The 26,199-nt window shown below is 36.5% G+C and overlaps 1 protein-coding gene across 2 annotated transcripts in view; it reads right to left on the bottom strand.

Moving 5' to 3' along the window:
• The window catches only part of RNF128 (ring finger protein 128), a 100,206-nt gene that overhangs the window by 7,449 nt on the left and 66,558 nt on the right, over positions 1–26,199 (bottom strand). For both annotated transcript variants that reach the window (XM_032837086.1, XM_032837085.1), the window contains exons 3-6: positions 9,552–9,623; positions 6,493–6,575; positions 5,522–5,618; positions 4,290–4,458 (exon numbers count right to left, since the gene is read on the bottom strand). In XM_032837086.1, the coding sequence (XP_032692977.1) occupies positions 4,290–4,458; positions 5,522–5,618; positions 6,493–6,575; positions 9,552–9,623 (421 nt within the window). The remainder of the gene's footprint in view (positions 1–4,289; positions 4,459–5,521; positions 5,619–6,492; positions 6,576–9,551; positions 9,624–26,199) is intronic.

The raw sequence follows: 26,199 nt of genomic DNA, 5'->3' as shown, positions 1-26,199 counted from the left end.
TGATGGAGGCATACTACTCCATACTGTATATGGACCACATCTTCCTTATTCATTTGTCCGTTGAAGGGCATCTTGGTTCTTTCCACAGTTTGGCGACCGTGGCCATTGCTGCTATAAACATTGGGGTACAGATGGCCCTTCTTTTCACTACATCTGTATCTTCGGGGTAAATACCCAGTAGTGCAATTGCAGGGTCATAGGGAAGCTCTATTTTTAATTTCTTGAGGAATCTCCACACTGTTCTCCAAAGTGGCTGCACCAACTTGCATTCCCACCACCAGTGTAAGAGGGTTCCCCTTTCTCCACATCCTCTCCAACACATGTTGTTTCCTGTCTTGCTCATTTTGGCCATTCTAACTGGTGTACAGTGGTATCTCAATGTGGTTTTAATTTGAATCTCCCTGATGGCTAGTGATGATGAACATTTTTTTCATGTGTCTGATAGCCATTTGTATGTCTTCATTGGAGAAGTGTCTGTTCATATCTTCTGCCCATTTTTTGATATGATTGTCTGTTTTGTGTGTGTTGAGTTTGAGGAGTTCTTTATAGATACTGGATATCAACCTTTTGTCTGTACTGTCATTTGCAAATATCTTCTCCCATTCCGTGGGTTGTCTCTTTGTTTTCTTGACTGTTTCCTTTGCTGTGCAGAAGCTTTTGATCTTGATGAAGTCCCAAAAGTTCATCTTTGCTTTTGTTTCCTTTGCCTTTGGAGACATATCTTGAAAGAAGTTGCTGTGGCTGATATCAAAGAGGTTACTGCCTATGTTCTCCTCTTGTATTCTGATGGATTCCTGTCTCACGTTGAGATCTTTTATCCATTTTGAGTTTATCTTTGTGTACGGTGTAAGAGAATGGTCGAGTTTCATTCTTCTGCATATAGCTGTCCAGTTTTCCCAGCACCATGTATTGACGAGATTGTCTTTTTTCCACTGTATATTTTTTCCTGTTTTGTCGAAGATTAATTGACCATAGAGTTGAGGGTCCATATCTGGGCTCTCTACTCTGTTCCACTGGTCTATGTGTCTGTTTTTATGCCAGTACCATGCTGTCTTGGTGATCACGGCTTTGTAGGAAAGCTTGAAATCAGGTAACGTGATGCCCCCAGTTTTATTTTTGTTTTTCAACATTTCCTTAGCGATTCGGGGTCTCTTCTGATTCCATACAAATTTTGGGATTGTTTGCTCCAGCTCTTTGAAAAATACCGGTGGAATTTTGATCAGAATGGCATTAAAAGTATAGATTGCTCTAGGCAGTATAGACATTTTAACAATGTTTATTCTTCCGATCCAAGAGCATGGAATGGTCTTCCATATTTTTGTGTCTTCTTCAATTTCTTTCATGAGTGTTCTGTAGTTCCTCGAGTACATTTCCTTTACCTCTTTGGTTAGGTTTATTCCCAGGTATCTTATGGTTCTTGGTGCTATAGTAAATGGAATCGATTCTCTAATTTCCCTTTCTGTATTTGCATTGTTAGTGTATAAGAAAGCCACTGATTTCTGTACGTTGACTTTGTATCCTGCCACGTTACTGAATTGCTGTATGAGTTCTAGTAGTTTGGGGGTGGAGTCTTTTGGGTTTTCCATATAAAGAATCATGTCATCTGCGAAGAGAGAGTGTGACTTCTTCATTGCCAATTTGGATACCTTTTATTTCTCGTTGTTGTCTGATTGCTGTTGCTAGGACTTCTAATACTATGTTGAACAAGAGTGGTGAGAGTGGGCATCCTTGTCGTGTTCCTGATCTCAACAGGAAGGCTGCAAGCTTTTTCCCATTGAGGATGATATTTGCTGTGGGTCTTTCATAGATAGATTTTATGAAGTTCAGGAATGTTCCCTCTATCCCTATACTTTGAAGCGTTTTAATCAGGAACGGATGCTGGATTTTGTCAAATGCTTTTTCTGCATCAATTGAGAGGGCCATGTGGGTCTTCTCTCTTCTCTTATTAATTTGTTCTATCACATTGATTGATTTGCAAATGTTGAACCATCCTTGTAGCCCAGGGATGAATCCCACCTGGTCATGGTGGATAATCTTTTTAATGCGTTGTTGGATCTTGTTTGCTAGGATATTGTTTAGAATCTTAGCATCCATATTCATCAGTGATATTGGTCTGAAATTCTCCTTTCTGGTAGGGTCTTTGCCTAGTTTGGGGATCAGGGTAATGCTGGCTTCATAGAAAGAGTCTGGAAGTTTTCCTTCTGCTTCAATATTTTGAAACAGCTTCAGGAGAATAGGTGTTATTTCTTCTTTGAAAGTTTGGTAGAATTCCCAGGGAATCCATCAGGTCCTGACAGCCCATCTGTTTTAACAAGCCCTCCAGGTGACTTGATGCACGCCTAAGTTTTAAAACCAGTGCTCTAACAGAACTTATTGCAATGTTGGGACAAACAGACACTAACTACTCAACTCTGTTTCCAAAGTTATTTAAAACAACTATCACCGCAATAATCAATAGCTAATAAGCAAGATATCCAAACTAGTAATACATAATCATAGATAAAATTAAAGTCTACTCTATATGGTAATTCATTCAACATTTATTTGAGAATTCCTTTGTGGTGGGCTGTTCTCAGTGCTGGATATACAATAGTGACTAATAAGACACTGTTTTTATCCAAAGGAACATTTAAAAGTTTTAATACAATTCAGTACAATAAATGCAATGATAGAAGGTCTATGGAAGCCAACAGTAGGGCTGCACAAGTGAGTCAAGAGAGGCTTTTCAAAGGAGGGTAAATTTTAAAGGGGGAACAGGAATTAGACCATCCCCCCCCACGAAACAGTCTTCCTCAGTTTCTTGGGAGGGGGAAGAAGAGTGGAAGGAATGAGCAGAGAGAAAACAGTGGCTCAAACTATGACTGTGTAACTAAAGTTGGGAATTAGGGGATGGATTAAAGAAAAGGGATACTGAATCAATAAGAAAGAGAGGGAAGAAACTAAGATCTCCCTAGTTTCTGGTTTGAGGGACCTGAATGTGTGTTACTACATCCAGATAAAGAATATGGGGGGAGAAATGTGGATGTTATTCATGCAGATAAAAAATATAGGGGGAGGACTGTGGATTATCATTTCATTTGCTTGTCAAATTCTCTGCAAAAACTGTTCTGTATACCTCCCTGCCTCATAAGAAGAACAAAACACATTAAAAAAGTAGATTGGAACTTTAAAAAAAAACAAACCTAGCCATAAACTGAATTATCCTGTACGCTCTCCTTTATCATCACTGAATTCTATTACCATACAGTTATGGAAACAAAAAAATCAGCTGGGCAAACAGACAATGATTCTCTATTGTAGGTAGAATAATCCACAGATTATTAAGATTCTCATGAGTATTTTGTACTCCAGGAAATGTATGAAGATTAGATTACAAGAAATACGAAGTATACATTTGCATGACAGTATTCCCCATGACATTTTCAGCAATGATGTGTATTGTATTGCTAAGTCTACTGAGGATAAAGGTTTATATTAATAGGAAGCTCAAACTCTCACAAGTCATCTTAACATTTAGTTTTCTTCTACATCTATGCTAGGATTAGGTTACTTCAAGATGAGTATTGAGAAAACCATCAAATCAACAAAAACCATGAAAAATGTGGGAGTTGAAGAAAAGGAAACTAATTTCTATATGAGGGTTTTCTCTTCATAAGGAAAAAAAGTAATAAAATTCCCTGAAATTTCTCCACTGGTACAACATTACTAAGTTACAACACTGATTCACATGAAGTTTGAAAATAATATGTTCAATTTTAGTTTCCACAGTTCGTTCACCTCATGGTAAATAATCAACAGGTGGCAGCACATATTCTTATGCAGTTTCTGATCTGTGCAAAAATGGGTTCCTAAGAAGTTGTGTATAAATCAAGCTTTTGTTAACTGAATTCTTTTTTATCATTTCAGAACTCATTTATCTTAGTTTCTGATTGCTCTACAATAAACAATGGCTTCTAAAGTTTAAAGTTCCTTCTCAGCCTCTGTAAGTTAATAACCAATACTAAATGCATCAGAGAGAAGCTATCCTATAAAAAAATCTTTTTAGTCTGTGAATAATGCCCACTCCTGATACATTTCATCTATTTCACATGCACTTGAATATGTACATATTAAGTTAAGGTAGGGATGTGTCCTGCACTGCATCATTGTCACTAGAAAAAACCTGGAATGTTTTTTACTTTCATTTAAAGAATGAAAGGAAGAAACAAAAAGCAGGAGCACTCTGCCAGGCATATGCTTCACAATGGATCATTTGCGGGGCACTCACTGCCCCTCAGCATGGTGCTTACTTGCAGACTGCACATGTTCATCTAAAGGTGGTTCATCTGCTCCCTGAACAGAAGCATAGCCAGACGATGCAGTCTCACTGCGATTATCCTCTTCATGAGGAGATGCACTATTTGATGTTTCATTGGAAACGGGGACTTGTAAAGACACCGATCCATCTTCAACATCCACCTTTGGAAAGCATTGGAACAAATTAAAAGACTCTCAGAGTACATGTTTCCCCCTGACATGTCATTACAAAGTTTCTTCATAGGTAACTTATTACGGCAATGCTTCTTAACCTTTTAAACCTATAATCCCTTTTGACGATCACACAAATCGCTTGCTGGTCCCAGCCAGAGCAGTTGGAGTAACTGGGTCAAAAATGGGGTGGAAAATATTATAGACAGATTGCTTTCACATCTGACGTTCATCTGGGTGATCCCAGTGCTTCACAATACAATGCCTGCTATAGGATAGGCACTAAACAAAACCAAAAATACAAAAAAACCTCTACCCTGAATCAAGTTCACCTCCAGCAGTTTTCAAAAGGCAGTTTCCGGCAAAATTCAAATGAAGTCTGAAGTTTAGTTAATAGTAATGACCAAATGTCAGTTTCTTACTTTTGACAAACATATCACAGTAATGCAAAATATTAACCATAGTAAAAACTGGGTGAGGGGTATGAGGGAATTCTCTGTATTGTCTTTGCAACTTTTCTGTAAATCAAAAATTATTCATAAATAAAACATTTATTTAACAACAACATCTCATGCTGTCCCCTAAGGGATTTGGGAATCAGTATCCCCTCTGTATCTCCTGAAATCAGGAAGATTTTATTGAGCTTGACTTTCTGTTGTTCGTGTATTGTAAAATAGGCAAGTTTTATTTCATTTATGAAATACAATTATAATTTAATATTTATTATACTTTTTCAAAATACAGATGCTCATCTGACTACAAGTTTGGTTGCTGTGCAATAGTAAGACCAAAAATGCAAGATCTACCACAAACCAGTTGGTAGTTTCTATGGTCATCACTTAAAATTCCGACCAAATAATAAGAGGAAAGAAGAACGAAAATGGAGGTAGTCCAACATGGCACCTTACTGTCATTATGATGTAAATAGGTCCAATTTTTGATATAAATCACAAGACTAGCATATTACGCTAAGAACTAAGGATGTTACTCTCCTGAAGGCCCAGGTACATAAATAACTTAAGTTCCTTCATATAAATAGTTCAGCAATGTTTACCTCAATTCCCAGAGCTTTGAGTATGTCACATTTGCACATGGGGCAAGTCCTGTGTTCTAACAGCCATGGGTCAACACATGTCTTATGGAAAATATGGCTAATGAAAGAAAAAAAACACATAATTTGGTTATCAGTTGTGAAATAGCAACAACACTTGGCTTAATATACTAACAGGTTACCCTATATTTTTGTTTCATATTTTAATAGATGTCTTTTTTTCTTTTAAACACACCATTACAGCATAAACACTACAAAGGAGCCATAGAAACAAAATTTGGAAGTTACACGACACGGTACTTTTTAAAATATAAAAGCTTCATTATGTTAGCTTAAAAAAAATTTTTTTTCAATACTTACTACTTCAAAAACGGTTGTTACCCAACCTAAGACTTTGTTCAGTATTTCAGATCTTTATTATCTTGTCATCCCCCAACTCCAAAAATAGCACAGTCATTCTCATATAGTACAATATAGTACAGAGTACAAGATAATGCTGATACTTTAGGTCATGTGATAAGTTCTAAGAACACCACTATTTAATAGCTAAAACCAAGAGTGTTAACAACTTCCAGGAGAAGGATAAACGAAAACTAAAGAATGAAGACTTCTAAATAGGTGCTCCCTAAGTTGATTTTACTTTTTTCCCTCATTAGGATTGTTAAAATGATTTTAAATTAAATAATACAGTTGTGTGTGTGTGTGTGTGTGTGTATGTATAAATTACGGTGCTAGCTAGGTTCATAGTTTTATATGGAAATAGTTCCCAAATTGTACCAGATTATGGGAACGCTATATAATTAGCCTTATACCAATTTCAATGATGTTAATATATAAAGCATTCACTTTTATTTAAATGAAAATGAATACTTTCTTTACATCAATTTGGAAACATTCAAAGTAGTTTCCTTCATTCCAATCATTTCAATAAGCTAGATATTCTTATTGATGATATAAAGGAAAATCAAACTTACTTGCAGGTTAAGATGCGCACCAAATCATTTGGTTTATATAGTTCAATACACACAGCACAACTATCTCCATCAGGGCCAATTTCCTATGAGCAAATAGTTATTGTTACTCTGATGGATAAGAAAAGATACATTAAACTACAAAGCAAGATCAGGATATATATGCACTTAAATTGCATAGATTCTTTCAATAAGCAATGTAGAATTACTTAAACTTAACTGTAATCTAAAAAAAGTTCAAACTTCCGGAAACAAAGAGTGGAAAAGTGGTTGCCAGAAGCTGGAGGATGGGGGAAATAGGAAGTAGGTGGTCGAAGTGTACAAACTTTCAGAAATAATATGAATAAGGTCTGAGGCTCTAATGGAAAACATTGTGACCACAATTGATAACACTCTTTACAACTGAAATTTGAAGATCATTTAGGCTTAAAAAGGTAAGAGAATAAAGTCAACCAAAAGAGGGACAATACAAAGAGGAATAGGTAGCATTTATTTAAAATGCCATTTGTACAAGTTCTATAGCCATGTTTTCCCATTTAAGAAAAAATTAAGGCATAATTCACATGTGGTGAAATTCACGGTTTTTAATATGCAGTTTTACAGGTGTGAACAAATATGCAGTTATTCAATACTCACTGCAATTAAGATATAGGATAGTTCTGTGACCCCAACGAATTCCTCTATACTCCTTTGTAGTTAACCTCTACTCCCATTCCCATCCTCTGGCAACCACTAATCTGTTTTCAGATCCTATAGTTTTTGCTTTTCTCAAATGCCATATAAATGGAATCGTGTATTATATTGCCTTATGAGTTTGGCTTCTTTCACTTAACACAATACATTTAATACTCATCTCAGATATTAAGCGTATCATGAGGGTCTCCACACACCCTTCTGTATTGCTAAATGGTATTCTATGATGTGGATGTGCTACAGTTCATTCATCCACTCACCATTAGAAGAACATTTGGGTTCTTTCCATTTTTGGTGATTATGAGTAAAGCTTCCATGAACAATTATGTACAGGTTTTTATGTGAACATGTTTTTTTTTTCCTTCTAGGTTAAATACTAGTAGTTGAGATTTCTGGGTTCTTTGGAAAGTGTTATTTTTGGCTTCAAAAAGAACTGCCAAATTGTTTTCGAAACTGGCTATACATTGCATTCTCACCAGCAAAATGCATAACAGTTCCAGTTGTTCCACATCTGGCCAGCTCTTGGGTATTGTCAGTTGTACTGGTTTAAGCCATTTTGATGAATGTGCTGTGGCATCTCACTGTGGTTTTAATTTGTACTTCCCTAATGACCAATGATATTGAGCATCTTTTTTATGTGCGTATTTGCTATCCATCTATTTTCTTCGGTAAATACCTGTTTCACCCCCTTTTCCCTATGCTGTTTGTCTTCTTACTACTGAGTTTGAGAGTTCTTTATATAGTCTAGATATAGCCCCTTGTCAGGTATGTGATTTGCAAATATTTTCACCCAGTCTGTGGCTTGTCTTTTCATTCTCTTAACCATGTTAAAAAAATAAAAGTTCTTAATTTTGACAAAGTCAGATTTCTGTTGCTTTCTTCAATGGGCTTGTTTTTGCTGTCATATCTAAGTAATCTGTGCCTAACCCACGTCTTGAAGATATTTCTATCCACAGCTTTCTTCTAAGAATTTCATAGTTCTAGGTTTTATATTTAGGTCTGTGACATATTTTGACCTAAATTTTACAGACGGTATGAAGTACGGATTGAGGTTCATGTTTTTGGCATAAGGATAGCCAATCATTGCACATGGATAGCCAATAATTGACTATACTTTTTCCATTTAATTGCCTGTGTACCTTTGTTAAAAATCAATTGACCGTATATGTGTGGGTCTATACCTAGACTCTCTTCTGTTCCATTGATCTAAAGGTCTATCCCTTCTCCAATACTACACTATATTGACTACTATATCTTTAAAATAATGCTGCAAATTAGGCAATATGAGTCATCCAAATTTGTTCTTCATTAAAAAAATTGTTTTGGTTACTCTAGTTCTTTTGTTTTTCCATATAAACTTAGCATCAACCTGTCAATAAATAAAAAAGATCCCGCTAAGATTTTAATTGGAACTGCATTGAATCAATGGGCTAGTTGGGGGGTCTGACATATTGACAACAGTGAGTCTTCTGACCTATGAACATGGCATATCTCTCCATTTATTTGGGTCTTCTTTGATTTCTTTCATTGGTGTTTTCCAGTTTTCAGCACACAGATTGTGTTCATATTTTGCAAGATTTATACCTAAGTACAGAATGGTTCAGGTGCTATTATAAATGGTAATTTTTAATTCAATACATTCTATAGCTGTTTTCTGATACCTGTTTTACACACCAAAGGTAGTTCTTAACTGCTGTAATCTAAAAATGGATGTTCAAATAAAGTGCAACTGTTAGCTGGCATTGTTTAGTTTCCTGTTTTTGTGGTAAAAAATGACCATAACTTTGTGGCTTAAAATAACACAAGTGTATTTTTTTGTTGTTGTTCTGGAAATCAGAAGTCTAAGAGTCAGTGTGTTGGTAGTGCTATATTCCTTATGGAAGCTTCATGGGAGAATCCATTTCCTTGTCTTTTCTAGCTTCTAAAGGCTGTCTGTATTCCTTGGCGCATGGCCCCTTTCTTGCATCACTATAACCTCTTACTTCCATTGCCAAATATTCTATTGCAATGGAGTCAATTCTCCCTTTTCCTCCTTCTTATAACAACAATCAAATGTGATTACATTTAGAACCCACCTGGATAATCCAGGATAATCTCCCCATCTCAAGATCCTTAACTTAATTTCATCTGCTAAATCGGGTTTCTGCCATATAAGGTAATATTTACAGGTTCCAGGGATTAAAACCTAGATATCTATGGGGGCCAACGGCTATTATTCAGGCTACTTACCTCCATCATCAAAAAGATTTTAAAAAGTCAGTAAGATTTATAAATTCCATGAAAAGCATACTTTGAAAGAACATTTAGTTTTAACAATAACTTGGTAGCATTGCTTGAAAACAAACAGCATTTAAAAGTCGAATATGTACCTTGTCTCCTTGTTTCAGTGTACGTAGTTGAAGCCTTCCAATAGCTTTTTTAGCATCCGCCTTTAATTGTCTCTGTAATAGAAACAGCACATATTAGAAAAAAACTATTTTTAAAAGGAATAGGATGAAAAAGGTAGAGAGGATTAATAAATATCTATCTGGTACAAGTAAATGTATAAGTGAATTTTTAAAGATATAATGTAATTAACCATAATAACTGTCCCATTTATGTGCTATCAGGCAGAATTTTCAAATTACTAAAACTTTTCACTTATGTTTCCCTACATTCTTAAACAGCACCTTTGAGCTACAATGACAAATCCATTCCAAATGGATTCAGATGCTATGAATTTTCAAAGCAATTTTCCTGTTTTCAGCCTTTGAGTATCTTAAAATGCATCTTTTCCCATTTCCTTTTTGAATCGTGTCTTGTTTGGTAGAAAGTAGACAGGATTTGGATTTAAATGGACCTAGATTCAAAATTTCTGTTTGTCATTTACTAAGTGAATAATCCTGAACAGGTAATTAAATTGTTGAACTTCTTCACTCACCTATAAGATGAGGATAATACCAATCCATACAGTGCTATTTCGCATTAGGGGGAAAACTGTTGTTTATAACCACTACTGCCTTATTACAAGGAGGGTGGATTCTGAAAGTAATAAGCCTTTCTTGTTTCACTGAACATATATGTACACCATTCCAGTTACGAAAAAGCAAGTCCAGGGCTCATTTTAAGAATAAGGACTAAAATATGCATAACTAGGTCAGAAGTGAAGTTGGGGGATTCAAGATGGTGATGTAGGAAGATCCTGAACTCACTTCCTCCCACAGACACGACAAATTACTTATACAATATATGGAATAATTTCCTCTGAAAAAGAGCTGAAAACTTGATAAACAGAACCTCCATAACAAAGGATAAAAGAATAGCATCAATATGGGTGAGAGAGGCAGAGACATGTTCTCACCAAAATCAGACAAACAAAACAAACCCACCCCAGACACAGTGATCCACAATTGAGAGGGATCTCACAAATATGGAGCTTTTCCCTAAGAAGCAATGGGTCTGTGCTTCACATTAGGCACCTCAGCCCCTACATCTTGCATAGGTGAGATAAGCCCCCAAAATGCCTGGCTTTGAAAACTAACTGGGATTAGTTCCAGAAATATAGGGAACAGAGAATACCCTCTCAAAAGGCTCATGCACAGATTCAATCACCACCAGACCCAATGTAAAAACACCAGTTTGAAGTGTCCAACAGAGAGCCAGAAGCTTGTGATTCTACTGGGGGATGGAGACACTGGCAAGTGCCATTTTTTGATAACTCATCCTAACTTGCTGACACTGGTACTGGCAGTGACAATTTGGAACTCTTCCTCTAGCCTGTTGGTGCTAGAAAGTATACCCCACTGAGGGCCCGACCCATCTCCATGCCAGAGCTGTGGCCCCACCAAAGCAGGCAGTAATGCAGTGTTCACACAGGGGTCATCCCTTGAGGGCCTGGTGCAGCTGGCCAGGGGCAGAGCACTTCTAAGCTCTATGGGATATCTCTTACACAAGGCCACTCCTTCAAGGCTGGGAGAGATAGCTGATTTTCTTAATTCACAGAAATAAACACAGAGCATCAGGCAAAATGAGAGGAATATGTTCCAAATGAAAGAACAAGGTCTAGAAACTCCAGAGAATTTCAACAAGAAGAAACCAAAGACATCCACATCAAGAAACACTATAATTAAAATGGTAAAAGTTAAAAGACAAAAAGAGGATTTTAAAAGCAGCAAGAGAAAAATAACCTGTTACCTATAGAGGAAACCCCATAAGTCTACCAGCAGATTTTTCACAAGAATCTTTCAGGTGAGAAGGGAGTAATATGACATATTTAAATGCTGGAAGTTAAAAAAAAAAGTCCAACAAGAATTCTCTACCCAGCAATGTCATCATTTGGAATTAAAGGGAAGATTAAGATGTTTTCAGATAAGAAAAAACTGAACAAGTTCATGACCATTAGTTCAGCCTTACAAGAAATGTTAAAGGGACTTCTTTAAGCTAAAAAGAAGTAGCACTAATCAAACAACAAGAAAATTTACAAAAGTAAAAATTTCACTGGAAAAGATAAATATGTAATAAAAATAGATTAATCATTTATAAAGCAAATATAAGATCAATAGCTATTAGTAGTAAATTTAACTATGACTACAGTAGTTATTTAAGGATTGCAAAAAACCAAAGAAATACAAAATGTGACATCAAAGATATGAAATGTGGGGAGGGGACTAAAAAGTTTTGGAATGTGTTCAATTTTAAGTTCCTATCAACTTAAAACCAATCATTATATGCATACTATGTTACATATAAACATCATGATAACCACAAGGAAAAAACTTTAGTAAATACACAAAATAAGAAAGAAATCTAAATGTAACACTAAAGAAAGCCATTAAACCACAAGGGAAGAGAAAGAGAGGAAGGAAGGAAGTAGTTTCTTTGGTAGTTTCTTCCAAAAGTGCCAGAAAATAAGTAACAAAATGGCAGTAAGTACATACATACCAATAATCACTTTAAATGTAAGTGAACTAGATTCTTCAATCAAAAGGCACAGAATGGGTGAACGGATTAAAAAAAAAAAAAAGACCCAACTTTATGCTGTCTACAACAGACTCACTTCAGAAGTAAAGATACAGCATCTAAAAGTGAAGGGATAAAGATATTCCATGCAAATGGAAAAAAAAAAAGAAAGATGGTCTAGCTATACTCGTACCAGATCAAACAGATTTGAAAACAAGATCGTAATAAAGGATTGTAATAAGGATTGTAATAAAGAAGGGCATTACATAATAAAGGAGTCAATCCAGCTAGAAGATATAACATTTACAAATATACATGCAACTATCACAGAAGCACCAGTATATATAAAGTAAATATTAACAGGCCTACAGGGAGAAATTGGCAGCAATACAATAATGGTAGGGAACTTTAACACCCCATTTACATCTTTGGATAGATCATCTGGACCGAAAATCAATAAGAAAACATCAGCCTTAAACAACACATCAGATCAGATGGGACATAATATATATAACATTCCATTCACACAGCAGAACACACATTCTTTTCAAGTGCACGTGAAATAGTCTCCAGGATAGGTCACATGTTATGGCACAAAATAAGTCTCAAATTTAAAAAGATTGAAATCACATCATCTATCTTTTCCAACCATGATGGCAGAAAACTAGAAATCAATTAAAGTGGAAAAAAGACCTAAAAATGTAGAAATGAAACATGCTACTGAACAACCAATGAGTCACCGAAAAAAAAAGAAAAAAATAAAAAAAAATACCTAGAGACAAATGAAAACAGAAATACAACATACCAAAAACCTATGTGATGTAATAAAAGCACTCTAAGAGGGAAATTCATAGTAATATAGGCCTACCTCAAGAAACAAGAAAAATCTCAAACAAGTAACTTTACACCTTAAAGGAAATAATAAAGATCACAGTGGAAATAAGTGAAACAGAGACTAAAAAGACAATAGAAAAGATCAATAAAACTAAGAGCTGGTTCTCTGAAAAGATAAACAAAATTGATAAACCTTTTTTTACACTAACCAAGAAAAGAGAGCAGGTTCAAGTAAATAAAATCAGAAATGAAAAAGAATTTATAACTGATACCACAGAAATACAAGGATCATAAGAAACTACTACAATTATATGCCAACAAGTTAGACAACCTAGAAAAAAAATGGATAAATTCCAAGTAATACACAACCTTCCAAGTCTGATTATGAAGGAATAGAAAATCTGAATAGACCAGTTTCTAGTAAGGAGATTAAATCAGTAATGAAAAACCTCCCAACAAACAAAAGCCCAGGACCAGATGGTTTAACTGGTGAATTCCACCAAACATCCAAAGGGTATTTAATACCTATGCTTCTCAAACTCTTCCAAAAATTGAAGAGGAAGGAACATTTTCAAACTCATTTTATAAGGCCAGCATTAATGATACCAAAAACAGACAGGGACACTACATAGAAAGAAAATTACAGGCCAGTATCTTTGAGAAACACAGATGTAAAAATCCTCAACAAAATATTAGCAAACTGAATTAAACAAAACAGTAAAAGGATCATTAAGCACAATCAAGTAGGACTTATTTTAGGGATATAAGGATGGTTCAACATCTGCAAATCAATCAACCTGATACACCACATTAATAAAATGAAGGAATAATCATATGATCATCTCAGTAGATGCAGAAAAAGCACTGACAAAATTCAACATCCATTTATGATAAAAACTCTCAACAAAGTGGGTATAGAAGGAATATATCTCAACCTAATAAAGGCTATATATGACAAACACACAGCTAACATCATATTCAATGGTGAAAAAACTGAATGTTTTTCCTCTTAGATCAGGAACAAGACAAGGATGCCCACTCTTGTCACTTTTATTCAACATAGAACTGGATGTCCTAGCCACAGCAATAAGGTAAGAAAGTGGAATAAAATGCATACAAATAGGAAAGGAAGAAGTAAAACTGCAGATGACATGATACTATATATATAAAACCCTTTAGTTTCCACCAAAAAAAAAAAACAGCTGTTACAATAAATGAATTCATTAAAGATGTAGAATACCAAATCAATATAAGAAATCTGTTATATTTCCATATACTAATAATCAACTATCAAAAAGAGAAACTAAGAAAGCAATCTCATTTATAATTGTATCAGTAACAATAAAATAGCTAGGAATAAATGTAACTAAGGAGGTGAAAAACATGTACACTGAAAACCATAAGACGGAAGAAGCTGAAGACAACACAAATAAAAGGAAAGCTATCCCATGCTCATGGATTGGAAGAATTAATATTGCTAAAATGACCATACTACCCAAAGGAATCTACAGATACAATGCAATCCCTATCAAACTTCCAAAGACATTTTTCATAGAAAGAGAATAATTCTGAAATTTGTATGGAACCACAAAAGATCCCAAACAGCCAGTGCAATCTTAAGAAGAACAAACCTGGAGGTATCATGCTCCTAGATTTCAAACTATACTACAAAGCTATATAGTAATCAAAACAGTATGGTATTGGCATAAAGACAGACACAGTTCAACAGAATAGAATTTAGAGCCCAGAAATTAAGTCCACACATATACAGACAATTTATGACAAAGGAACCAAGAATATACAATGGAGAAAGGACATTCTCTTCAAAATGGTGCTCGGGGAAAACTCGACAGCCATATGCAAAAGAACAGAAACTAGACCACTATCTTATACGATACACAAATTAAAATAAAGACTTGAATTTAAGACCTGAAACAATAAAAATGAGAAGAAAACATAGGCAGTAAGCTCCTTGATAGGGTTCTTAGTGACAGGTTTGTGGATCTGACTCCAATGGCAAGGAAAACAAAAGCAAAAATAAACCAATGGGACTACATCAAACTAAAAACCTTCTCCACAGCAAAGGAAACCACCATCAAAATGAAAAGGCAACCTATTCGATGGGAGAAGGTATTTGCAAATCATATATCCGATAAGGGGTTAATAGACAAAATATAGGAAAAACTCTTACACTTCAACAATTAAAAAAAAAAAAAAACCTAATTTAATGAGGGCCCAGAAAGTATGAAAAGACGTTTTCCCAAAGAATACATATAGATGGCCAACAAGCACATGAAAGATATTCAAAACCACTAGTAATTAGGAAAATACAAATCAAAACCACAATGAAATACCACCTCACACCTGTTAGAATGGCTATTATCAAAAAGATAAGAAATAACTAATGTTAGATAGGATGCCAGAAAACAGTAGTGAAGGTTCCTCAAAAAATTAAGAATAGGGGCATCTGGATGGCTCAGTCAGTTGAGGAAGCCCAACTCTTAGTTTCAGCTCAGGTTAGGATATCACGGTTTTGAGACTGAGCCCTGCATCAGGCTCCATACTCAGCATGGAGTCAGTTTGAGATTCTCTCTCTCCCTCTCCTCATACCCCTCCCCCCACTCTCTCTCTAAAATAAAATAAAATCTCTTAAAAAATTAAGAAGAAATTGATCATATTATCTGGCTGTTCTACTTCTGGGTATTTATCAAAAGAATACAAAGTCACTAATTCAAAAGGATACATACACCCCTATCTTCATTGCCACATTATTTATAATAGCCAAAATATGGAAACAATCTAAATGTCTATCAGTAGACGAATGGATAGAGTATGTGGTACACACAGACACACATACACAGAGCAATACTATCCAGCCATAAAGAATGAAAACTTGCCACTTGTGATAAGAAGGATGGACCTTGCCAATATTCTAAGTGAAGTAAGTCAGGCAGAGAAAGACAAATACCCTATGATTGTGCTCATATGTGAATCGAAAACAAAAAAAATAATATAAAAACAAACTCACAAAGAACAGACTTATGGTTACCAGAGGGGAAGGGGTTGGGCAAAATAGGTACAGTGGGTCAAAGGAATGGTGATTCATGATTACTACTGAAACTAGACTTTTGGTAATAATCATTTTGTAGTGCATACAGGTGTCAAATTATGTTGTGCATCTAAAATGTAATCTTATATATCAGTTTTACCTCAATAATAATACAAGAAGTGAAGGTGGGGTTTAGGTGGAAATCTAAGAGATAAGGGCAAATTGAGAAAGAATCAATGAAAGATTGTCTCTCTCTATGGGGTTAAGTGGCCACATGGAAAAAAAAAATCCCAGGTGGTATGAGATATTTAGGGTTGATTTAAAATTATTTGTAATGTTGCAAATAAATCCTTCCATTTCAGTTAGTATCTATCACATGCACAAATGCCTCAAGTGAATATAATATATGTGTAAACTGAAGCAAGGGCTAGCTTTCACACTTGGGTGGACCCTGTTTAAAGCACAGAGACACAGCATGTGCAGCATGGCAAGATGATTAGCAAACCTCCTTATTTTGTAGTGTAAAATGAACTTAGTAGAAATCCAGCACACAGTAGGCACTCAGAACCAGAGGTCACTGTGAATATGTACCTCCATCCCTAGCAGGAAAACCCCCAACTGACATGAAGAATATGTGAAAATCAAAGATAATGTAAGGAAAGTACCTAGCATCATGCCTGGCATATAGCAGACACTCAATAAAATGTTTATTAAATGAAAATATAGGGGCCCCTGGGTGCCTCAGTCGATTAAGCATCTTTCAGCTCAGGTCATGATCCTGGGGCCCTGGGATCGAGCCCCACATCAGGCTCTCTGCTCAGTGGAAAGCATGCTTCTCCCTCTCCCACTCCCCCTACTTGTGGTCCCTCTCTCACTGTCTCTCTCTGTCAAATAAATAAATAAATAAAATCTTAAAAAAAATGAAAATATAGTGCACCTGGGTGGCTCAGTTGGTTAAGCAACTGCCTTTGGCTCAGGTCATGATCCTGGAGTCCTGGGATTGAGTCCCGCATCAGGCTCCCAGCTCCATGGGGAGTCTGCTTCTCCCTCTGACCTTCTCCCATCTCATTCTCTCTCTCTCTCACTCTCTCTCTAATAAATCTTTATTTTTTTAAAGATTTTATTTATTTGATAGAGATCACAAGTAGGCAGAGCAGCAGGCAGAGAGAGAGGGAGAAGCAGACTCCCTGCTGAGCAGAGAGCCCGATGCGGGGCTCGATCCCAGGACCCTGGGATCATGACCTGAGCCGAAGGCAGAGGCTTTAACCCACTGAGCCACCCAGGCGCCCCTCTAATAAATCTTTTAAAAAATGAAAATATAAACTACTATTCACCAATAAGCATAACATGTTTTTGTAACCTGTTTATATACATCTGTAGCAAATGTACTTTGGAAGGGAATAATCCATGGGTATAGGTATATGAGGAAAATCCTGAATGCCCCAACCTGCCTCCTATATACCATTTTGTGAAAGGTATTTAGCTTAATGCCAAGGAGATTAACAAACTATTACTTTGCTGACTCGGAAATAGCAGAAACTTCTTAGATTCTTACTTGATGAGCAGAAATAGCTTAACAGAAAGTTAAATAGGAAGGCCTAGCTAGTTCTTTGAAGGAAGAGATGCTAATTGAGACCTTTCACTCCCACTTTGGGACTTAAATGTGAGTTAACGCAAAAGGGCAATTCAGGGGCACCTGGGTGGCTCAGTCGGTTAAGCGTCTGCCTTCAGCTCAGGTCATGATCTCAGGGTCCTGGGATGGAGCCCAGTGTCAGGTCAGGCTCTCCACTCTAGGGGGAGTCTGCTTCTCCCTCTCCCTCTCCCTCTGTGCTCACTCTTTCTTTCTCTCAAATAAATAAAATCTTTAAAAAGGGCAATTCAACAATGGTACCTTATTTTATGCACACGAGTTTTCTGTTCTGTTATTTGCATCATAAGTAAATAATAGAGGGACAATGAAAGGAAGTACACTTAGGATCTTTAGAGCTGGAAGAACTCTTGGAATTCACCTAGCCTGGGGCACCTGGGCAGCTCAGTGGGTTAAGCCTCTGCCTTCAGCTCAGGTCATGATCTCAGGGTCCTGGGATAGAGCCCTGCATCAGGCTCTCTGCTCAGCAGGAAGCCTGCTTTCTCCGCCTTCCCCCTACGCCACCCCCTCACCCGCCTCTCTGCCTACTTGTGATCTCTCTGTCAAATAAATAAATAAAAATCTTAAAAAAAAAAAAAAAGAATTCACCTAGCCAGATACCTAATCTGGCAGATAAGAAAACTGATGCCGGGGCGCCTGGGTGGCTCAGTGGGTTAAGGGCTCTGCCTTTGGCTCAGGTCGTCGTGATCCCAGGGTCCTAGGATGGAGCCCTGCATCAGGCTCTCTGCTCGGTGGGGAGCCTGCTCCCCCCCGGCCTGCTTGTGATCTCTGTCAAATAAATAAATAAAATCTTAAAAAAAAAGAAAAGAAAACTGATGCCTACAGTGGAAGACAGCCTTGTTCAAAACCTCAGAGTTGGTTAGCATCAGTCCCACTAACACCTGGAGTTAAGTGTTCCTTCCCCTAATATCAAGGTAGCATCTTTTCTTTTTTTTGTCTTTTTTCTTTCACTGTGGCTTGCACCAGGAAGCTAGTACTACTTCTTTATTTTATGCAGTTATTTTATAATTTAAAATTGTTTTTGATGTCTTAATAGACATCAAATCTTAAAAAAAAAAATTGGACTCATTTAGTCCTAACAACCCCCTGAAGGAGATAATACTACCATTTTAGAGATGAGCAAATGGTAGTTTGGCTAAGTTAAATAACTCATTCCAAAGGGCACACAGCCTCTAAATGACAGAGCTGTTACTGGGACTCTGCTCTTCATCCTTCAAGATTCCCAGACAAAACATCTGTAATTCGGCTACCTTTTGAAGTTTTTCCAACTCCTGGATTCTATAATCTGTGAAATTGTGGCCAGTCCTTATAGTGAATAACCAGTATGCCTAAGGGTCCTGGCCCTGGCCTAGACTTTCAAACATCAGTACTTTCTTTTCACATAGAGATGAGCTATTTAGAAACCTAGATGTGAAAACTGCAAATGGTTAAAAAAGAAAAAAAAAAAGGAGGCAAGAAGAAAAACAGGAAAAGAAGAAAAGAAAAAAATGCAGTTGATAGGAAGTCTTTGACAATCATTTTGCACTTTGTCTTTAGAGCACTTCTGATTAAACAAACTGTGACACAGCTGGGGAACTGTACGCACAAGAAGTGATACATCTCTAGTGTATTTACTTGAGTCTACGTAGTCTGATTTCTCATTCCAAGATATTCAACACAACATAAGTGCCTGAGTCTCCAGTGCTAGCGCTTATTAATTTATTAGGAATGACTGTGAAATATATAACTTTGTTTAATTATATGCAAGACTAATGCAAATTTGAGGCCTGGGCTCAAAGGCAAGCTTGAAATGTAATGTCCAAGTCTACACTTATGAGATTATGAGAACGGAACTCACATTAAGACCAATGCTTAAAAAAAAAAAAAAAGACCAATGCTTAAAAAAAGAGGCAGGAGGATATAAAAACACAGGGCAAAATTCAAGACGCCAGATGATCCTAGGCAAGGGACTTGATTTTGAAGGATCTCGAAAAGAGTTTCATCATAGTATAAACCATGTTTAACAGAGCAGCTTTGGAATTTTAAAAAAAAAGCCCTTCAAAAGGAAATTCGGGTAATTCCAATAACTCCTACTGAACTTTTATAAAGAAAAGCAAAGACATTTTCATTAAATATGGATGTGAGACACATGATTTTGGAGAGAAGCACAAACTGTGTTTTTAGAGCTTGACGGAAGATCACTCACAAGGCTGCCATTAGTACTCAAAATAGTTCAATGTCACACTGACAGCAAGGGTTTCCAAGATGCCTTCATTCCTCTAAAAACTGAAATATGAGAACATTAAGATTAAGCAGTTTATATTAAATACATATGTTTGGATATATTACTTAAATCATACTTCTGGGTGCCCAAATATATGCCTCTACATAAAAAAAAAAAATGTGTCCCAAAGCAAACTGTAATTTCTTTTTTTCCTTTTTTTTTTTAAAGATTTTATTTATTTGACAGAGAGAGAGAACACAAGTAGGCAGGGAGGCAGGCAGAGAGAGAGGGGGAGGCAGGCTCCCCACTGAGCAGAGAGCCTGATGCGGGGCTTGATCCCAGAACCCTGAGATCATGACTTGAGCCGAAGGCAGAGGCTTAACCCACTGAGCCACCCAGGTGCCCCACAAACTGTAATTTCTATTTTAGTCTTTAAAAACAGAACTTCAAGCATATATCTAGTTTGTCACACAAATTACATTGGACAATTTTTTGATGCCTTGCCACCATTTCAGAATTCCCTCCTACCTTATAAATTCCAATAGCACATTGTTTCTACCTCTTTTTTAAAAAACGTATTTAGTATTTGAGAGAGAGAAAGAGTGTGTGCGCACATAAGTGGGAGGAGGAGCAGGGGTCGGGTGGGGTGGTGGATAAACAGACTCCCTGCAAAGCAGGGAGCCAGTGAAGCTTGATTCCAGGACCCCAGGATCATAACTAGAGCCAAAAGCAGCTGCTTAAACAACAGAGCCATCCAGGCGCCCCTCTACTTCTTATCATATTCTGTAATTGTACCATTCACATGTCTTTCTCTCCTACTAGATTGCGAGTAGCTGGAGGACTGCCATAACCATTTTTTAAAAATTTCCTATAGAGCCTAGTAGTTGCTCAAAGAATAGTTTCTGAATTTAGAAATCAAAACAGATTTTCATGATTTTCTCATCCAACTCACAGTTGAACTCATTAAAAGCCTCTACCCCACAAAATCTGGAGAAACAAAGGTTTAGGGAATAGATATTGGCTCCCACCATGGTCACGATCAACCCTAAGCTTTTTTACATGTGTCATCTTGTTTAATCATTAACAACCTTATGGAATAGGTATTTTAATATTCAAGTTTTATAGACAAGAAAAGGTTCAGAATCTTGACTAAAGTACAGGCAGCTGGTTAGTTGCAGAGCTGTGATTCAATTCAAGCCCAGGTTCTATCTGGCTTTAAAGTCCATGATCTCTCCACTACAGTACACTGCCTTCATTGTGTAATAGCAAAGAAGCCTTTAAAAGGCTTCACATTCCTTGTGAAGAAGATAAATGAAAGAAATAAGAAAAAAAGCCAAAAACCTCAAAGTCAGCTACTATACAATCTTCAGATCCTTGTTAAATTTGCTACTTACTGTGATTTGGGGAACTCTTTTAAGCAAGTATTTTATATCAAGAGACTCTCCCTGCCTCCTCTCCAATCCAAAGAGATACCTGATATAAGAATATTTGGCAAGAGACTTGAAGACTAATTCAAAAAAGCTTGGTGGTCAGACAGTTTTCTTAACAGAAGCTTAATGCCATTACTCTATTGAAAAGCTGTGATCATTCTAGTCACTGAAGAATCTTGGCTACATAGTTTTCTTAGTTCTGAGTGAGACTTTATTTGGGCTGAAAAAAGGTCAAGCCACTTCTTATCCTATATTACAATGTTCAATTTTTAAATTATAAACTCAAGAAATATTCTACTTAGTCTATTTGTGTATTTACATCTAATTAAGTAAAATAAATGTTCCAGGCTGGTGATTTGTCAGCCTGGTTTTGGGTCCCAAGGTATTCAGCTTTTAGCATAATGAAACCCACATGAGTAACACTAGACATGTAATCAAACCGAATTACTTGATGGGTGGGCAGGGTATGCAAAAGCAAGAAATGAGGGTGGATATAAGCAAACCAGATTTTCTTACTTGAAGTTATCACTTCTTTTAAAATAAAATTTTTTCATAAAAGTTTGACTCAGAGTTTATAGAACAGAATCAATATTTACGGTAACAGGATTCTTTTCCTCAGATCTATTCCTGTGAACAAAATCAATGTCTGAGTCATGTGGCCGTTCATATATATGTGACCTGAAAGAAATCTTTCTTTTTTCAGCAAAAAAACTATGCATAATATTTTAATGAAGCATTCCTAAAGGAAAGAAGAGGTACAGACTATAATACAGTTTCCCGTAAGTCTATGGAACTATGGAGATGGGGATAGAAAGGAGTACAGACTACTTGCCTGAAGGTGATCACTGTGAACAGTATGAGGAAATGCACTATAAGGAAGAGCAGTGAGGGAAGGGGGAATTTGACCCAGTAGATAAGTTATGACTCAGACTATTGCATTTTTCAAAAAAGACAATCAAAACCTTCAGAATTAGTGATGTAAATATAAGATTAGAGTAAGTGAATATAAAAAAAATCCTGAGACCCATTATAAGAGCTTCCTTTTGTTCAGTAAAAGTCAGAGAAAGATTATACAACTAGGTCCTACTAAGAGAGTGATTTATTTAATCTACTCTTATCTAATAGCCAAAATAATAGTTTGGTAAAAGGCTCCAATAAGTCTCAAATTTGTACAGGAACAGACACATACATATGAATCTCCCCACCATAAATGTATATATTGGTAGTGGTACAGTATGCAGACACCTGATAAGTCTTCCAGTTAATTTCAAGTACTAGTGAAGAAAACCTAATGTAACCAGAACTATTTCAGATATTTTTAGTCATGCTTTAAAGTTCAAGGACAAATTTTAAGATATTAATGTAGCTTAGTTCTTCCTCATGTGAGACCACAAAGGAGTGCTATCTCTTTGGCAGCAAACTACAAAGACATGTGTGGCATATCTTTACCCAGGAAACCAATTTGAGTCTCAGGATCTGAGGCTCAGATGGGGGCTGGTCACTAGGTAATCCTGCTAGCAACTGGCCATATTGCCTGAAACTCAGAATCCCAACAATGAAAATAGGTGTATCATCTATCTTGACTGTAGTGCCAAACAAGCATGACAAGCTGGTACAACATGGTCCATTGCTCCAGTTGTGTATAACAAAATCATCAATAACTAACATAAAAAACACTTTGAGGCCACATTCCCAAAGGCCCGTTACAGTTCCCCTGGAGACTAGCAAGGAGTAAACAACTAGATCTACTGTGCTATCTTTCTGCACAATCCATCCCCTATATCTCTTTTTCTTTCAAAGAAGTCTTTTTTTTTTTTTTAAGTAGGTTCCATGCCCAGCATGGAGCCCAACAGAGGGTTGAACTCATGACCCCTGAGATCAAGACCAGAGCTGAGATCAAGAGTTGGACCCTTAACCCACTGAGCCAACCTGGGTGTCCCCCACCCCCGTTTCTTGATCAAGGTCTTTTTAACAACAGAACAGTCATAGTTACTTGGACTTCTGCAGTTAGTACAGCATTTATACGTGAGGTGCAGTTAAGAACAACACAAGCGTACCTAATACTTGCAGAAGCCAATGAAGGGAATAAATAGGCTTCTTTCAATCCGTAAGACCATTTCAAACATCTTTATATTGTTGTACCAGTTTAATTATCTGTTTACTTCCTTGTTCTATGACTACTTGAACTTTGTGATAAAACTGTATAGAGCCATTTAATATGGTAATAGAACTGAATCTAATTCTTCCTCAGGCCAATCACTCTCCATTGGTATCATATTCTTTGGAGGTTTCAGTTCGGTTTTCCAATACATTTGACTATCACATGATTTATTTATTTATTTAAGGTAGTTGAATTTTGCCAACAATACTAGTATTATACCATATATGCAATATGGTTAGGATACGGTTTGGTTTGGTCACAAAATAAATCAGGAAGTATCACAGAAGTGTTTATTAAACCTTCCTAGAAGAATTGTTCTTTGCCCATACACTAGAAATTATTACGGGCAAATGTTATCACCAGTGAGGATGATTCTGTCATTTCTAGGTTCCATATTAGCTGAGGACAAAACCAATCACTTGGCTCGATTCACACTGTTATATAGTTATAGGTTCCTATTGACTATCGTGCAGGAAGGCCATCTCCCTCCTATGAGGAATACATGGGTATCATTCAATATTATTCTTACTAGCTCATCTTATTTTGGTCTATCCCTTTGGTCAAGATAAGTTAGAGGATCAGCAATGTAAGTTATAATTTCACTCAAAAAATGTCGACAAGGTTAGGGATCTGCGTGTGTCTCAAAGATGCTCTCCCTGAGCTTCCATAGCTAAAAATGGGAGGCCATTAGTCCATGGGTACTTGGGCCTCCATTTGTAGTAGAATAGTTAACAGACCTATTGTGTCAGAAACATGCTCTTTCTCAGTGTTGAGTGCTAGCACTCTCTAGCATTATGTATTGGGTCTGTGTGACCATATTATCAAGTCATTACCCTCTTTCCAAGTGGATTCCCATTTTTTCCCTCCTGGCAGATGATTCCTTCCAATGTCTATTTCAAAGAATAAATTCTCTTCTTCTGAAAGTCACTCTTCATTAAAAGTTAATTCAGCTTCTTCTATTACACCTAGGCCAGGTTCTACTTCACATAGAGCCCTCTTTTATTTCACTAGCCAAGTTTAATCAAACATATGCCTTGTTCCACTGAGTATTAACTGCTTAAGTACAGTTAGGATACATGCACCATACACCAAAATTCTGGGTGTTGCATGCCAGAGTCAAGTTATAGTGGTCACTCCCAAATTCATTAGTTCGAGCACACCATAAGGTTTTCCATAATCTTCCTGGTCTTAGGTTATTGGTGTTCCCAGTGTGGACACAAATCCACCATGTAATGCCTAACAAGCTACCTTCATTCACAACCCATTCATACTTTTCATTTGTTTAAAAGATGTGTTTAAAATAAAAGATGTGTTTAAAAGATTTCTATGCACAGACACAGGGATGACATGTATTCTCACACATCGTATTATGACATATCAGGCATGTGGCCACTATGTGCTACCCATTATATTTGGATATCTTGGTCATCAAATTTATAATTATACATTTACCAGTTTGCTTGACATTATATACTATGCATTATAATAGTTCAGAGGAAAGACAATCCTGAATATTCTAATGAATTCCTCATATTCTAATGAAGGCAAGTTTCCATAACTCAGTTTCATTACCATTTCTACCTGCAAAATGGTAGCAACGCAGTTAAGTATTTAGTTATAACCATCACGTGTATCAAGCTATACCTTTTAAAAATAAATAGGAAGTCAGGAAAACTGAACATGTAAATGACATTGTGGCACTTTCAAATATTAATAAGCAAAAGGGATTAACAGTCATATATCTAATCCTTTAGTCACCAAAGGATACACAGATATAGCCCACTATGCAGTAAAGAGGCCCTTTCCAAAGCCTTCTCTAAAAGGTGAGAAGTTTTAATGCTGTTCTTTTTTAAAAGGTTTATTTGAGAGAGGGAGAGAGAGAGCGGGCGAGCGCATGTTGAGTGTGCACATGAGCAGAGGTCGAGAGGGGGAGAGGTAGGAGGAGAGGGAGAGAATCTCAAGCCAACTCTGTGCTGAGCATGGAAGCTGGCACTTCGAGCTCGATCCCATGACCCTGAAATGATGACCTGGGTTAAAATCAAGAGTCACTGACTGAGTCACCCCGCTACACTGTAATGCTATTCTTGACCATTTTTATACAACTTTTCATAAAATATATTATAAACTATGAAAATTACTTAAAGGAGTGATGAGACCAGAGTTAAATATTCAGTGAAAGTTATGTGACAGCAATCAATTCTTTATAAATCATTACTTTCTGATGGGGTTTAATGCCATGCAGACAGATTTACTATAGCACTTAGAATACAGAAATACATATCTCATCATGAACATATGTAAAACCAAACACTCTCGCCATTGTATCCATAACCTTTAATAGTCACACTGGATACCAATTTCTCTCTAACCTCAGAGATAAAAACAGTACAATATATAAATGTCAAATATTAACATACTGTGAAACTACTGAATGGCTTAAGAAACTTAAACATCCTTTTGACCACAGCTAGTAACAGACTGAACCTGCCACCAATGTGATAAGCTGCTTCTCTGAGGAGAGGAACAATTAACTGTAAACTGTAATTAACTATAAACATTGAGAGAACCATCACTCATTACCATATACTGGTGTCTAATCTTTATGAAGGTTTTATAATAAGATTTCAATTTCTAGTCTTTTCCTAAATTCAATTAACTTCAATATAGAAATCTTCACTGCTCCCCTACTCCCCAATAAATTGGGTTCATCATTCCTTCTTAGAAAGAGAATACATAAGTGGCCAGAATTTCATT

Source organism: Lontra canadensis, unplaced genomic scaffold, assembly GCF_010015895.1.
Source record: "Lontra canadensis isolate GAN:19392208 unplaced genomic scaffold, GSC_riverotter_1.0 scaffold96, whole genome shotgun sequence".
Classification (NCBI taxonomy): Eukaryota; Metazoa; Chordata; class Mammalia; order Carnivora; family Mustelidae; genus Lontra; species Lontra canadensis.
The sequence above is the reverse complement of the archived record's forward strand: the minus strand, read 5'-3'. Positions and strand labels throughout refer to the sequence as shown.